Genomic DNA, 15151 nt, shown 5'->3' on the forward strand with positions numbered 1-15151 from the left:
ACCTGGAATCGGGGAGCCAGAGGTGAGGCTGGGAGGCAGCTGACCTCCAAGGGCACAGACCAGGCAGAGGATGCTGCCAACCTGAGAGGCGAAGCCCGGGCTTGGAGAGCGGGCTGGAGATAGTCCTCACTCGCACGGGGTTGAGTGGATAATGACCCTGAAGGAGCACCTTCACTGAGCTCAAATTCATGTGTGTCTTTGGCCAGTTCCAGCTTCTTTGTGAAATGGAGACTCAGATTTCATGAGGTTATTTGAGGCTCATAAGCAACAATGCCTATAAAGCACATGGCAATCTTAATACATGAAAGAGATTGTTACCCACCTTCATAATTTCATATCTCCAATGTGTGGGCTGAAAATATAGGGAAGTTCTTCCTACTTAACAAAAAGAAAATGAATATTTAAAACGTATATGCTAGATGTGGCATGATGAAGTGTTAGTTGCCCAGTCATGTCCAACTCTTCACGACCCCATGAACTGTGACCCCATGGACTGTATCCTGTCATGCTCCTCTGTCCGTGGGATTCTCCAGGCAAGAATACTGGAGTGAGTTGCCATTCCTTTCTCCAGGGGATCTTCCCCACCCAGGGATTGAACCTGGGTCTCCTGCACTGCAGACAGATTCTTTACTGACTGAGCTGGGGAAATGAGCATTGATGATGGTTGCACAATGATGTGACTGTACTAATGCCACTGAACTGGATGCTTCAGTATAGTCAAAATGATACATTTTATATTTATATATAAATATACATTTTATATTTATATAAAATATATAAATATATAATATATAAACTATATATAATTACATTAAATATGGAATTATATAAAATATATAATACAAAATTTATCTTTTATATTTATATTTTATATTTATGTATATTTTACCACAATCAATCAATATCTCACCAGGATAGTTGTAAAGAAATTGCTGACGTAGGTTTTTCTTAAAGTCCCTACCTGTTTTACGGAAGGTAAAAGTGAAAAAAAAATTCATAAAAAAAACCCAGCTCTGCTAGCATCTATGCTATGAGGAATTTATTCACTAGGATGTAAATTCTTTGCTCTCAGGTAAGCAGTTTCTGATTCACTGCTGATCCATAACATTGAAATTATGTTTTCTGAAGATATCCTTTGTTATTTTTTATTGGTTTAAGATGTAGCTGACCTATCTCAAGACACACAATTGATCATTTTAGATGCATATGAGATGGAAAAGCATCATAGATAAATGTCTGCAAAATGGACTAATTTTGTCAAACATTTGACAGCTGATGAAAAGTAAAATGTTACTAGTATATGTGCATGCTAAGTCACCTCAGTTATATTCTACTGTTTGTGACCCTATGGACTGTAGCCCACCAGGCTCCTCTGTTCATGGGATTCTCCAGGCAAGGACACTAGACTGGGTTACCATGCCCTCCTCGGGATCTTCCGGAGCGAGGAATCAAACCCACATCTCTCATGTTTCCTGTTTTTGGCAGTTGGGTTCTTTACCAGTAGCACTACCTGGGAAGCCTGTTAACAGTATATTGTCATGGACAGAGGAGCCTGGTGGGTTACAGCCCATAGGGTAGCAAACAGTCAGACACGACTGAAGCAACTCAGCACGCACACACATCAGCCAAAACAAAAATCAATGAAATTAACACTTGCAAAGTTTTCACCCTTCCCATGTCTCCATGTACCACAACCCGAGTTTATGTCTACAGTCAGAGCCTAAGTTATATATAACTGTTATTTTGTAAATAAAAGACAACAAGATTTTAAAAATCATGAAGCTGGTAATAGAATTGGAAAGGAAAAGTGAAAAGTGCCGTGTGGGTCATTTTTTCCACTTGGCGACTTTCTGAGTTTGACTGGAAGAGGTGAGGGGATTATAAAAAGAATGTTAATTCGCAACACAATCTCAACTGATATTCTGGAGTATGTATTTAACCACTCCATAAAAACTAGACAGAGAAAGCGGGGAGAAATGAGATAAAATGTCTGTCACACCAGGCAGCGGGCAGGGTCGGTCAGTGTCCGTGGCAGAGAAGGGGCTGTACCTGTGCGTCACCAGACTGTGTGTGTGGGCTTATCTTCCTAGCTCTGTCTCTGGGTGAACTTGGGCACCAGTTTGGGCTTCTGCTTCTCACACCACGAGATACGAAGAAGCTCCCTGCCTCCTGGAGAAGCAGAGGCACTTGAGTTCATTTCAATTCACTTCCATGTTTGCTGCAACTCCTAAGGACCAACAGTGTGCCCAGAAAGATGCTCGTCACCTGGTGGGGGAGGGGGGAGGATATAAAGAAGGAGGGAACAACAAGAAGAGTAAGTCCAGTCCTTGCCCTAAAGTCTTTTTAAGGACTTTAAAAGATATAATGCCCTTTGCATTCCTAAGATGCCATCAACATATTGCAACATGGTAATTTCTAATGATCAATTATGTGTGTGTTACTAGTGAGGACAATGATAATCAGCAACCTGGCCATCTTTGATGCTTCATCCAAATAGTTCAGGATTTTCCCCGAGCCGTGAGGCATCTTGGCTGTTCACGGGGTCAGGGGTGCTTATGCTCCACGGGAGGGTGCCGTCCTGGCCAGTTGGGGAGCCCCTCGCACCACGAGGCAGGAGGACCTTAGAGACCAGAGGCCAAGACCGCGCCGGGGCCGCTCCCTGCTCTGCTCCAGTGCAGCAGCTCCCGGGAGGCTGAGGGATGAAGGGGGTGTGGAGAGGCCTCCCGCCCCAGAGGGCAGGCCGCTCAGCTGACCCCAGTGCCTGGGCCTGCGGCCACTCCTGAGGCCAGGACAGCAAGCAGCAAAGAGACAGGCAATGGTGGACCTCCGTTAACCCCAGAAAGACAGACTTTCCAGAACCTGCAGGAGACAAAGGATAGTCTCAGATCTCCCCCTGGCTGCCCTGTGTTCAGGAAAAGGAGCCGAGTCATTCTTTGTCATAAGAAAAACCTTGGCTCCCTTAAACAAAGTGAAATAATGGTTATAAAGTACCAGGCACAGCAAATATCACCGTATGGTCATTCCCTATTCCCCCAAATAACTGATTAGACTAAACTCAGTGGAACCAGTGGTCTTTGGAAGCAACCTGCACAGCTGCCAGAGCCTTCTCCAAGCCAACTTCCTCAAACTGATTGGCATTTGCATTTCGGTAGAGGTGTATTCATTCAGCCTATAGAGAGTAGCTAGTGGGGCCAAGCCAAGAGCTAAAAAGTCTTGACCCTGAGCTCAAGAAACCTAGAGTCCAGTGGGAGAGACAGAACAGAAGCACAGTTCCTGCGCAGGGCTGGGCAGAGGGCAGTGCAGATGGTGTGGGAGCGTGGGGCTGGGGCTGCCTCCAAGCTCTGCCTTTCTTAGCTGTGTGATCTGAGGTGAGTTGAAACTCCCTGAGCCTCAGGAGTCTTACCTATAAGTGACTGAATGTCGCTCAGTCGTGTCTGACTCTTTGCTACCCAATGGACTATACAGTCCGTGGAATTCTCCAGGCAACGATACTGGAGAATAAGGCCTTTCCCTTCTCCAGGGGATCTTTCCAATCCAGGGATCGAACCCAGGTCTCCCACATTGCAGGCAGATTCTTTACCAACTGAGCTATCAGGAAAGCCCTCTTACCTATAAAGTGCAGTTAAAAAGACCCACCTCACAAGGTTGTTAGAGGATTAAGTGAGTTAGTATGATCAGAGGTCTAATCCAGCATGTGGCCTAGAATAGAAGCTTATCAGCTGTTCCCATGACTTGCCCCTGGGAAAGAAGGGTTAGCAGGGACCCGAGTCTCTGCCCAGCAGCACGGGCCTGATAAGCCAGCTCAGGAGAATGGAGTCCTCCCTCCTAGGCCCTGGCTGCTGTCTGTTGCACCCACCTGCCTTTGCAGGCACTGAGGAAGGAGCTGGTGGCAAGAAGCAGCTCCCGGTGTGGGCCTTAGGAAGATGCTGTAGTGCAGAGGGCTTTAGTTCTTCCAAGCCTGTGTTCAAATCCTGCTCAGCTCTATACATGCCAGTCCTCAGTCTCCTCGTGTGTGAAATGGAGCTAACGATAGCCACCTAATTGGCTTATGTTAAAAAAAAAAAGAGCATGTAACCTTACATGGAAGGTTCTCAGTATATAGGACTGGCGGTGGGGAAGGTGGGGCTTAGATGGTGGTGATGATCATGGTGGGGACGTGATGACAGCAGGGATGATGGTGACGATGATACAGGAATGGTGGTCATTTCTTCCCCTCACGCAGGTTCCGCAAGAGGTAGCCCAAGGCTGGTGTAAAGAGAAGGACATACCCTATTTTGAAGTCAGTGCCAAGAATGACATCAATGTGGTACAAGCCTTCGAGATGCTGGCCAGTCGGGCTTTGTCAAGGGTGAGTGGCACATGCCAGGGCTGCCCCCTAGGATGGGCGGGCTCAGAAGCATCTATAAAAGTACATGGTGGGGACAGGGAGGGATGCAGCTGGGACAGGACTGCTCATTATCTTAGTTAATTAGTTGCGAATGAGCCCAATGGTACTCTAATTCTGGGACCACAGAATTCCAGAGGCATAAAGCTTCCTTAGCTTTATGGGGGGTTCATCATTGGTGGTCCCTCAATTGGGCTGATTATCATTTGTAGAGTTTCTATAAAATACAGTCCTGTACATCACCCCCAGAGATTCGAATTCAGTAAGAGTCTGAGAACTGATGATCTAGTTCAGTCCTCACTGATGGGAGAGCAGCCCCATGGTGTTAAGTATTGGTCCAGGAGGAATAATCAAGCCTGGAGAATTTGCTGACATTCTCCAATCAAGAAAATGGATAGATGTAGGCCCCTTGGTGTGGTCTTTCAACAAGCAGGTCTTGCATGTGCCATCTGTGCTGGGCATCATGCAGGTCTCCAGGGACCCTCGCTCACTTAAGAAGACAGATCCACATGGGAGTGGCTGCAGTGCACGCTGTGCATGGTGTGCAAGGACTGGTGAGGGGCCCCAAAGAAGGGGTACACAGCCCGCACTGTGGGAGGCAGGAGAGAGGAGAGGAAGGGCAGGGCAGGCTGCCTGGCAGCATTAGCAGGGTTTCAGTGCCATTCTGTGTGGAGTCTGGAAACTGTGGAGAGGGTCCGTGAGAGACTGGCACTGGGAGGGGCTCAGCCTGTTTCATTATTCTGCCACATCCAGCCAAGGTGGGCTTCTTAGAAGCAGGGAGAAGGCCATCACGGCAGTGATTTTTAATTGAGGAAAAGAGCAGATGAAGACAGGCAATTGGAGGGCTGCCCTCTGCGGAGGAGCCTACTGTCACCAGTCTGCCTGGCACTGCCCACCATGGGGAGGGATGGCAGCCACCCCCAGAAGCTGCCCAGGGAGAGGGTTCAAGCTCACCATCTTCATACCCCATTGCCTTAACCTTAGGGTTTGTCCTCATGGGCTATTCTTAATACATCCCCTCCAGACCCACCCTCACCGTTTCCTTTAGTGGGAAGCAGGGGGTGACTATCTCCAGCACATGGTCAAGTGCAGCTCTGTCACCCAGTCGGTGATACAGGCGTGCCTGCTCACGCTTTTCCCTGGAAGGCATGGGAAGCTGTTTGACCTTGTAGGGGTCATCACCGATCCACCACAAACATGGTGCTGTGATCACCGAATGCTTAGTCACTGGGAAGCTCCATCAGCTCCATCAGCCAGTGTCTGTGTGTGTTAGCATCTGTCCTTTCTGGAGAAGGCACGTCCTTCATTCTTGAAGCCATGTCCTTCCTGCTGTGTCACTGTCATTATGCAGTGATGTTAGTAGATGGTAGCTTGTCTTTTTTTTTTTTTCCCAATGGCCTTACTTGTCAAAAGAATGGATGCAACCCCGTGTCAGTCCCTCATGATGATGGGGGAAATTCACAGCGAAAGTCTAGAGGTCACAGCTGTGATATCCACAGTCAGACTGACCTCAGTTGGATCCTGGCCTTATGCTTTCAGGTGGACTCCTGGGCAAGACATATGACTTCTCTGAGCCTCAGTTTCCTCATCTATAAAATAGAAATAATTCCATCCCATACAAATTCTCGAGTTGTCAGACTATGGCTAGAGATGTAGACCTCATGGCCCGTGGTCAGGTAGAGGACTAAGGCATCCAGAATAGATGGTCAGGGGCTGAGGAAAGTGCCATTGGGGGCGGGGAGCATGGCCAAGGCATCAAGGTGACAGAGATGTGCTGGTGGCAAGGCCAGTTAGGATGTCTACCCAGAGAAGGGGACTGTCAGTTGAAAGGTGACACAGTTTTCAAGTGGACGGCTAGGCTAACGAGGGTGTGAGCAGCAGCTGCAGAAGCACAGAGAGAAGACATGACAGAGGCCCAGGTGTGAGTCCACGGGGCTCATGTGAGGGACCACCATGGGCTCCATGTGTACGAGGAGGAAATGTGGCCTGGAGGCAAGTGGGGGCGCTAGGCCAAGGTGAGCAATGAGGTTCTCAAGGTCAACAGCAGCAGACCATGGAGGCCTGGTGAGCCCCGACCAGACTTCAGACTACATACGATAGGCCCACCATCTCTAGACCCACTGCCAGACCCCTGGGCCACACAGGAGCCCACCTGGGACCTAGAAGCCAGCAGGGCGTGTCCTCCTGCCATGTCTCTATTATTGAGAAATTTGGAGGAGAAACATTTTGCACTAAAACAAACATATGTACTAGGACACAGAATGTAAAAACACATGTGGGTTTTTAAGGTGAAGCTGGAGTTTGCAAAACTATATTTTAAGGTCACAGAAGAGTTTTAAAGGACATTTCATCCAAGGACCTGTCCCTCCTTCCCATGTGCTCATTCACAGCAGCCCAAATACTTGGAGAGGAGGATGTGAGAAGTGCTGCTAGAATCCGGAGGGAGCCCAGCCTGGGTGGGGAAGAGCTGGGCTCTGAAGTCAGTGGATCTGGCTTTAAATTCTGCCTCTACCTCTTACTCGCTGTGTCTTTGACAAATCATGTGCCTGCTTAAGCCATTATTTCCCTCCCTTTACAGTACAAGTAATAGTATCTTCCTCATGGGGTTGTTGCCAAGGCTAGATAAAATAACATGGTAGTACAGAAAAGGCTTTAAATAAAAGGTAGCTATTTTTATTTTGGCTGCACTGGGTCTCCATTGTGGCACCTGGACTCAGCAGTTTTAGCACATGGCTTCGCTGCTCCGAGGCATGTGGCTCTTAGATCAAACCTGCATTCTTAATCGCTGGACCACCAGAGAAGTCCCTAACAGGTAGCTATTTTTAAATGAAAATGCAAGGAGGTTTGATGCTGCAGGGAAGATGAGCCTGATGGGTGGTTCTGAAGGTACAGGCATGAGAGGATGGGGATGGCAAGGATGTGGTGAATTAAAGAGACTTTGGAGAGAGAACTATTGGTGGTTGGTAATGATCAAATAGAGGAGAGAAGGAATCAGGAGCTGCTGAGGTTGATGACGAGGTTTCTAGCTTGTCAAACAGAGCAATGATTGATTAGTGATGCTATTAACCAAGATAGAAAAGAGAGGAGGGAAAGCAGAAGTGTTACAAGAGGAGAAACAATGCGGTCCACTGGGGCACATGGCATTTGAGCTTTCTTGGGATGTCTGAGTTCTACAGTGAGCTCTGAATGGAAGGAGTGATTTACAGGTAGAATACCAGAAGAGGTTCTCAGTTTGCATTCTGAAACGAGAGAAGGTAGGTAGTTACTTTAGTGTCTTGATCTGGCCACTTTGAAGGATCAGGTGTTTAGCTATTCATGGTTAAGAATGCCCTCATAGAATAGCATTGAAACATGTATATTACCTTATGTGAAACAGATCGCCAGTCCAGGTTCAATGTGAGACAGGGTGCTCAGGGCTGGTGCACCAGGCTGGTGCGCTGGTCCCCTGAGGGATGGGATGGGGAGGGAGGTGAGAAGGGTGTTCAGGATGGGGGACACATGTACACCCATGGCTGAGTCATGTCAGTGTATGGCAAAAACCACTACAATACTGTAAAGTAATTAGCCTCCAATTAAATTTAATGAATGAATTAATTTTTAAAAAAAGAATGTCCTCATAATCAAAGAAGGGAAACCCGCCTGCTTTGGGGGATTTGGGATGACAGGATTTTGCTCTTACCAAGTTGGCAATACCAGCTCTGCTGGGCTGGTCAGGCGTGGCGTGGGCCACAGCACAGAGGCCCAGTTCCTTTTGGGGTAATTAGAGAAAGACATAATTACCATGTCTGGGAGAAGGCAGGCTGACTAACAGCTAAGCTTAGGGAAATTACAGGACTTATTCCAGTTGAGCTATTTCAAATCCTGAAAGATGATGCTGTGAAAGTGCTGCACTCGATATGCCAGCAAATTTGGAAAACTCAGCAGTGGCCACAGGACTGGAAAAGGTCAGTTTTCGTTCCAATCCCAAAGAAAGGCAATGCCAAAGAATGCTCAAACTACCGCACAATTGCACTCATCTCACATGCTAGTAAAGTAATGCTCAAAATCCTCCAAGCCGGGCTTCAGCAATATGTGAACCGTGAACTTCCAGATGTTCAAGCTGGTTTTAGAAAAGGCAGAGGAACCAGAGATCAAATTGCCAATATCCGTTGGATCATCAAAAAAGCAAGAGAGTTCCAGAAAAACATCTATTTCTGCTTTATTGACGATGCCAAAGCCTTTGACTGTGTGGATCACAACAAATTGTGGAAAATTCTGAAAGAGATGGGAATACCAGACCATCTGACCTGTCTCTTGAGAAACCTGTATGCAGGTCAGGAAGCAACAGTTAGAAATGGACATGGAGCAACAGACTGGTTCCAAATAGGAAAAGGAGTGCATCAAGGCTGTATATTGCCACCCTGCTTATTTAACTTATATGCAGAGTACATCATGAGAAATACTGGGCTGGAAGAAACAAGCTAGAATCAAGATTGCCGGGAGAAATATCAATAACCTCAGATATGCAGATGACACCACCCTTATGGCAGAAAGTGAAGAAGAACTGAAGAGCCTCTTGATGAAAGTGAAAGAGGAGAGTGAAAAAGTTGGCTTAAAGCTCAACGTTCAGAAAACTAAGATCATGACATCTGGTCCCATCACTTCCTGGGAAATAGATGGGGAAACAGTGGAAACAGTGTCAGACTTTATTTTTGGGGGCTCCAAAATCACTGCAGATGGTGATTGCAGCCATGAAATTAAAAGACGCTTACTCCTTGGAAGGAAGGTTTGGCCAACCTAGATAGCATATTTAAAAGCAGAGACATTACTTTGCCAACAAAAGTCCGTCTAGTCAAGGCTATGGTTTTTCCAGTGGTCATGTATGGATGTGAGAGTTGGACGGTGAAGAAAACTGAGCACTGCAGAATTGATGCTTTTGAACTGTGGTGTTGGAGAAGACTCTTGAGAGCCCCTTGGACTGCAAGGAGATCCAGTCAATCCATCCTAAAGGAGATCAATCCTGGGTGTTCATTGGAAGGATTGATATTGAAGCTGAAACTCCAATACTTTGGCCACCTCATGCGAAGGGTTGACTCATTGGAAAAGACCCTAATGCTGGGTGGGATTGGGGGCAGGAAGAGAAGGGGACGACAGAGGATGAGATGGTTGGATGGCATCACTGACTCGATGGACATGGGTTTGGGTGAACTCCGGGAGTGGTGATGGACAGGGAGGCCTGGCGTGCTGCAATTCATGGGGTTGCAAAGAGTCGGACACGACTGAGCGACTGAACTGAACTGAACTGATCTGGGATGCAGGATGTAAAAGCAGGGTTATGAGGTGACCAGGCTCGGAGATACAGACTCACAGCCACATCCTCACCCAAATGATTTGTTAGGATTCTAGGTGTTATGTTACTCGGCATGCACAAACTTGCCAAGAGGACTGTGGTCCAAATTTCACAGGGAGCCTTATTATGGCCTGCCGGTGACTTGGAAGCTCTGTAGGAAACCCAAGGATTGAGATGATGCCATTATCGAGTGAAATGATCAATGGAAAGAGCTCAGGGCTGACCTGACCCTGGGGAGGATGTGACTATTGCTGGGTGAAGAGAGCCGGCCTGAAGACCTCAGTCTTTACCTGTGTAATGAATGAGTATGCTTCTCACATCTTCCGAAGCAGCATTCTGTTTGTTCCTCAAAGTGCAGAGCAGCTCAGAAAGCCCGCAGCTACTCCGGCAGCTCAGACTCTCCTCCCAAAGTCCGGCATTGAGAACGAGGCCCAGGCTCTGCTCATGGCCTCAACAGGGCCTGGATGTGAGGCTGGGGCACTCTCAGGGGTGGTGAAACAGCAGGCCCAGCCTCCTGGTCCAAATGATCCAACAAGAAACGTTCTGGTTCCAGCCAAGGTATCTTTGTTGTTCCCAGTGAGAGGTGGGACTGACAAAGTACCAACCTAAGAAGATCCTCTCAAAAGCCTGTCTTTCTGGAAGCAGTGGATCAGTCAACCTGAAAAGGGGACTTAAACAGTAATGCTCGGCTCCTCCTTGCCCCTCCCCGTGAGGCTGAGAAGAGTCAGGCTTTTAACCACAGTCAGCTCAGTGGAGTGTGCAGGCCCTGCAGAAGGGGCTGACTGCAGGACTGGGTAGTGTCCCGAGCCGTGCAGACACCAGCCCACACACCAGGCCCAGGCGATGCTGGGAGAAGGAGCTTCTCGAGCCATTTTCTCTGCTTGGGCACCTCTGGGTAGGAGTCTGCTCTCTCTGGGTGAGGCGCTGGGGAAATCTGGGGTGTGCTGGCCTGGGTCTACAAGCAATGGGCTAGGACCCTCCCCAGCAGAGGGGCGTACAGGGCTGGAGTGAGGAGACATCCCTGGAGGGACAGGCTTTCATTAGGAGACGCTGCCCCCCACTCCCCAAAACCAATACTTGATATATATATACACATATATATATGTGTATATATATATGTGTATATATATATATATATGTGTGTATATATATTGTGTATATATATATATACACATATATATGTGTATATATATGTGTGTGTATATATATATACATGTATATATATGTATATATATATATAGACAAGGCTTCCCAGGTGGCGCTAGTGCTAAAAATCTCGCCTGCCAGTACATGACACGTAAGAGACGTGGGTTCCATCCCTGGGTCGGGAAGATTCTCTGGAGGAGGGCATGGCAACCCACTCCAGTACTCTTGCCTGGAGAATCCTGTGGACAGAGCCTAGCAGGCTACAGTCCATGGAGTGGCAAAAAGTTGGACACAATTGAAGGGACTTAGCATGCACGCATGCATATATGACAAATAAAATTCTAATTTCCCCAAACAATTTGCTGAGGGCTACTCCAGGCCCATCATCCAGGCTGACAAAGGGTAGCTGTGCTCTGCTGGCCAGGACACTCTACCAGGGAGCAGCTGAGAGATGGGGGCTCTGCAAGAAGCAAACACGTGAAGTAGGGCTGGGTCCCAGGCCCAGTGCCCTGAGCTCTGGGCCATCAGGCTTAACTACTGCTCAGCCTGGGGTGGCAGTGAGCAGCGGGGCATCGGAGGACCTTTTCGTGTGTCTTGGGGGCCACCATCATGAGGGCAAAGCAGCCTCCTGGGATCCAGAGTCATGGGCACTAAGGGTTTGGTTGGCATTCCCACAGAGGAAGTAAAGGCACAGACGTCATTCTGGAAATTGTCCCCTCAGAGGGGCACTTGAGACAGAGAGCCCCATGGAGGGGGCTGGTTCCCAGCTCAGGTCCACACCGGCATATCCACTCACTCACTCACCATCACACACACAATACCAGCCATGGGAGGAGCATGAAGGCTGGGAGCTCAGAGACGGGGCAGCGTGACCGGGGAAAGAGACATGATCCTTCTAAGAAGAGGCCCATCTCCTCAAGGGAGGGCAGCCTCCCTGACTCACCCCTGCGCCAAGCAGGGCGGCTCATGGCTGAGAAGTGGCCAGCTGGGTGGGGAGAGGCTTGTCAGACTGACTGCAGGCTTTCTCTGGACCTTGCTGGGACAGGAAATTTTGGGAGGGTGGGCAGAGAAGAAAAAGGCCCAGTAGAAACATTGAGTCTGTTTTTGGGAGGGTTCCCTGGACGTGGGAAGGACAAAGGATGGAGGGGAGGTTGGGAGGTGGACACAGAGGGACGGTTGGGGTGTGGGGACGTCCACAGAGAGAGTCTTCTGCAGAAAGAAGCAGCGGGCTGTCATCATCTCCGTCACCTGAGGTCAAACGTCCCCTCAGTTGTCCTCTCTGGAGAATGGTGAGTGAGGGGATCCAGTTGGAGGTCAGGAGACCTGGGCCGCTTATGCAGCCGCCAGCCTGCTCTGGGCTCCGGAGAAGGCACTGGAGAAGCAGGTGAGGCAGGAGAGGGCGGGGAAGACCTTCCCTGGGCCTCCCAGCTGCACAAGGCGAGGGACCAGAAAGCCCGACCACCACCGGCCTTAAGAAACAGAGGGCAGGGGGAACTCGGCCAGCTCAGAGGCGAACGCTGATTGCTCTTTTCCTTCCGCAGTATCGGAGCATCTTAGAGAGTTACCTCACAGACTCCATCAAGCTCTCACCGGAAGACCAGCCCAAGAGCAGATGCTGCTGACCCTCCAGACTCCGGCTCTGCGCGCCCACGGACGGAGCGTGCGCGGAGCTGGCCGCCCGGGCCCCCATCCCTGCCGGCCGCCCGAGCTCAGACGGCAGCCAGGCTCTGAGGCCGGACGCGGCCCTCGCCTCCGCGCGGGCTCCAGAACCAGCCCTGCCTCAGGCTGAGTGCAGTCAGTCAGGGCAGAACCCCGGACGTCCCAGCCGAGTCCCAGAGGAGTCGCGGTCCCCTCGCTGACCACGGCTTTCTTGCCCTGCGCCGTCCCCAGACACCCCCTGCTCTGGAAGGCGCATCTCTGCACAGAGGCCGCTGCGTATGGGGGCGATGGACCGGCCTTCCTCAGGGCGCCTCCCGCACCCCACCCCTTAGAGCCGCCGCACAGCTGTGGACCAGGGTCCCTGCAACCAGGGCCGGGAAGGGAGGTCCCCCTCAACCCCTGGCAGCAGTTGTTCAGGCCTGGGACACCGTCTGTTTGTCCCCCCAGAGCGCAGGACAGAGGGAGCGCAGGAAGACCCCCTGGGGCCGCTCATGTCTTCTCGCTGGTCTCAGCTGCTGCCTCAGCTGGTTCATCTGTCACATGAGGGTGGCAAGTGCCCTGCCCACATCCTGTGGCTCTTAAGGACCAGAAGCTCGGCTTCAATCCCAGTCACCCTTGTGGAGACACACTGGCCATTCCCTCAACAAGTCCTTTTGTGTATCTACCATGTATGATGCCTTGAGGTCCAGTGACGCATATCACAAAGACCTTTCTCTCCTGGGGCTGATGTTCTGGAGAGGGAGGGAGGCAGTAAACCCAGAATTTAACCAGATGTTTTCAAAGAGCAGGTAAGCGCTCGAACCAAGTAAAGCAAGGTAATGGGAGAGAGAGGGAGGGAGGGTGGGGTTAGGTGCTGTTTCAGATGTTTCAGACAAAGCAGCCCAGGAGGTCTTCCCTGGGGAAGCGACATTGGCCCAAAGGCTGGAGAATGAGAAAAGGGCTGCCATCTGGACTGGACAAAGAGTGTTCTGAGGACAAGTAGAAGCAAGGGCCAAGGCTCCAGGTCAAGGACAAGCTTGTTTTGCTCCAGGGACAGTGAAAAGACACTGATTAACCTGAGAACTCAAAGCTGCTATTCCAGAGACAAGGTGGACCCCCCGCCCCCCCGCCACGCCACCCCCGGAAGACTCCTTGCAGCCGGCCACCAGAGGGCAGCAGTGCGCCTCCCAGCAGAGGAAAAAAGGGCGGCTCCATGGACGCTTGAAGGGCCGCAGTTTCCTCTGCTGAGATGCTCAGAGCTGGTTCTTTGGCTCTGGGGATTTTCAGTCCTTCAGGATTCGTGAGGCAGAAAAATCCCAATTTCTTAAGCCTACAGAGAGATGGGCAAAAACTGCAGCATCAATGATTCAGGCAAGAAATCAGCATCAGTGATAAATACCGGAAAGCTAGGGAGTCTGTTTCTGCAGACGCTACAGCCGTAATCTTTTTCTTCTGGTGAAGAGCAGCATTTACAGAGTCCAACCTGAAAGGAGTAGGCAAGATGACCGATCCCACCCCACCCCCCCCAGGGTTTCCACGGCCACATCCATGCCCACCACAGAAGTCTCCCGTCTACACAGAGGTACCCTTCCCTGAATGTTAGTGTAGGACTTCCAAGCGACACCTGACACTGAAGATTCACCCAGAGGAAGAGGAGAGGGGAGGTGAGGGGTCAGTAAGACTTTGAGGGACCCCTTCTCCCCATGCAGCTATGAAGCGAGCGCTACTTGTCCTGGGCCACAGGAACAGGTGGCCCAGCACACACCTCTGTCTCTGTCCTTCATGGGGGTGGCACTCTGCCTGTCATGTGGGTTCTCCCAGGGGTCAGTGGGACTGTGGATGGGATACGTGGTGCATGGGCTTCTGTGCCACAGCTCATGCACTTCAATGGGCGTAGGGACCATTCTAAACATGCACAACAGATAATAAATGTCTTTCTTAGTTTTAATCCTTTGTGGTATTTAGTTTTAAAGGTTTTTTTTTTAATGTCTGCATAGTTAAAAATTCAAAAGGTACTAAAAGGGAAGATAAAGACAACAAAAAGTAAAATAGGACCATTATGGTCAGTGCCCACTGCAAAATGAAAATGCCTTGTCCCTTGTCCAAAAATCATGACAAGTTCCAAGATGGTGACATTGGACCATTAAAACATTAAAAGCATGGGGTCCTTCTGAGTGCAGGTGGCACATGCCTAGGAAGTCACGACTGAGTAAGCTTATGTTTTCAGGGCTCTCCAGAATAACAGACCCTGGCCAGTCCCCCCTGAGCCACTTGGAGATAAAAGGTCCTGTCTTTGCAAAAGTCACATGGAGATTCAACCCCAGGCCCAAACCACACATTCTGAAACTTATCCAGAGTCAGGGGCCAGGACCAAATGTTCACGTGGGGGTGGAGAGTAGGGGCCGTGGCCCACAGCCTCGCTCCTGTCTCAACTAAGGGACATGCTAGGGACCAGTCTCAAGATGAAACTGAGCTGAAACACTGCGGGCCACTCCTCACGCCTAGCCCCACGCCTGAGTCAGATGGGCCCTCGGTTCCCACCCAGCAGGGGCAGGTATTATCGGCAGAGAGAGGCAAGGTGTGGGGGCTCTAGCTCCAGGCCCAGGAGAGCCCATTAGAGCTTGCATGGGGGTGGGGCAGCAAGTCGCGGGGCC

At 50.0% G+C, this 15151-nt stretch overlaps 1 protein-coding gene across 6 annotated transcripts in view; it reads left to right on the forward strand.

Annotated features, from left to right (window-relative positions):
* Nucleotides 1–14445, forward strand: part of RAB7B (RAB7B, member RAS oncogene family) — a 30403-nt gene extending 15958 nt beyond the window's left edge. For 5 of the 6 annotated variants that reach the window (XM_081487937.1, XM_081487936.1, XM_081487935.1 and 2 more), the window contains 2 exons: nt 4223–4348; nt 12401–14445. In XM_081487937.1, coding sequence (XP_081344063.1) covers nt 4223–4348; nt 12401–12481 — 207 coding nt within the window. In that variant the 3' untranslated portion in view covers nt 12482–14445. The remainder of the gene's footprint in view (nt 1–4222; nt 4349–12400) is intronic. The other variant, XM_081487941.1, reaches the window with a different exon arrangement.
* Nucleotides 14446–15151: the final 706 nt, after the last annotated feature.

The sequence above is a fragment of the Giraffa tippelskirchi genome, chromosome 5 (assembly GCF_054371585.1).
Source record: "Giraffa tippelskirchi isolate mGirTip1 chromosome 5, T2T-mGirTip1v1.2.pri, whole genome shotgun sequence".
NCBI lineage: Eukaryota > Metazoa > Chordata > Mammalia > Artiodactyla > Giraffidae > Giraffa > Giraffa tippelskirchi.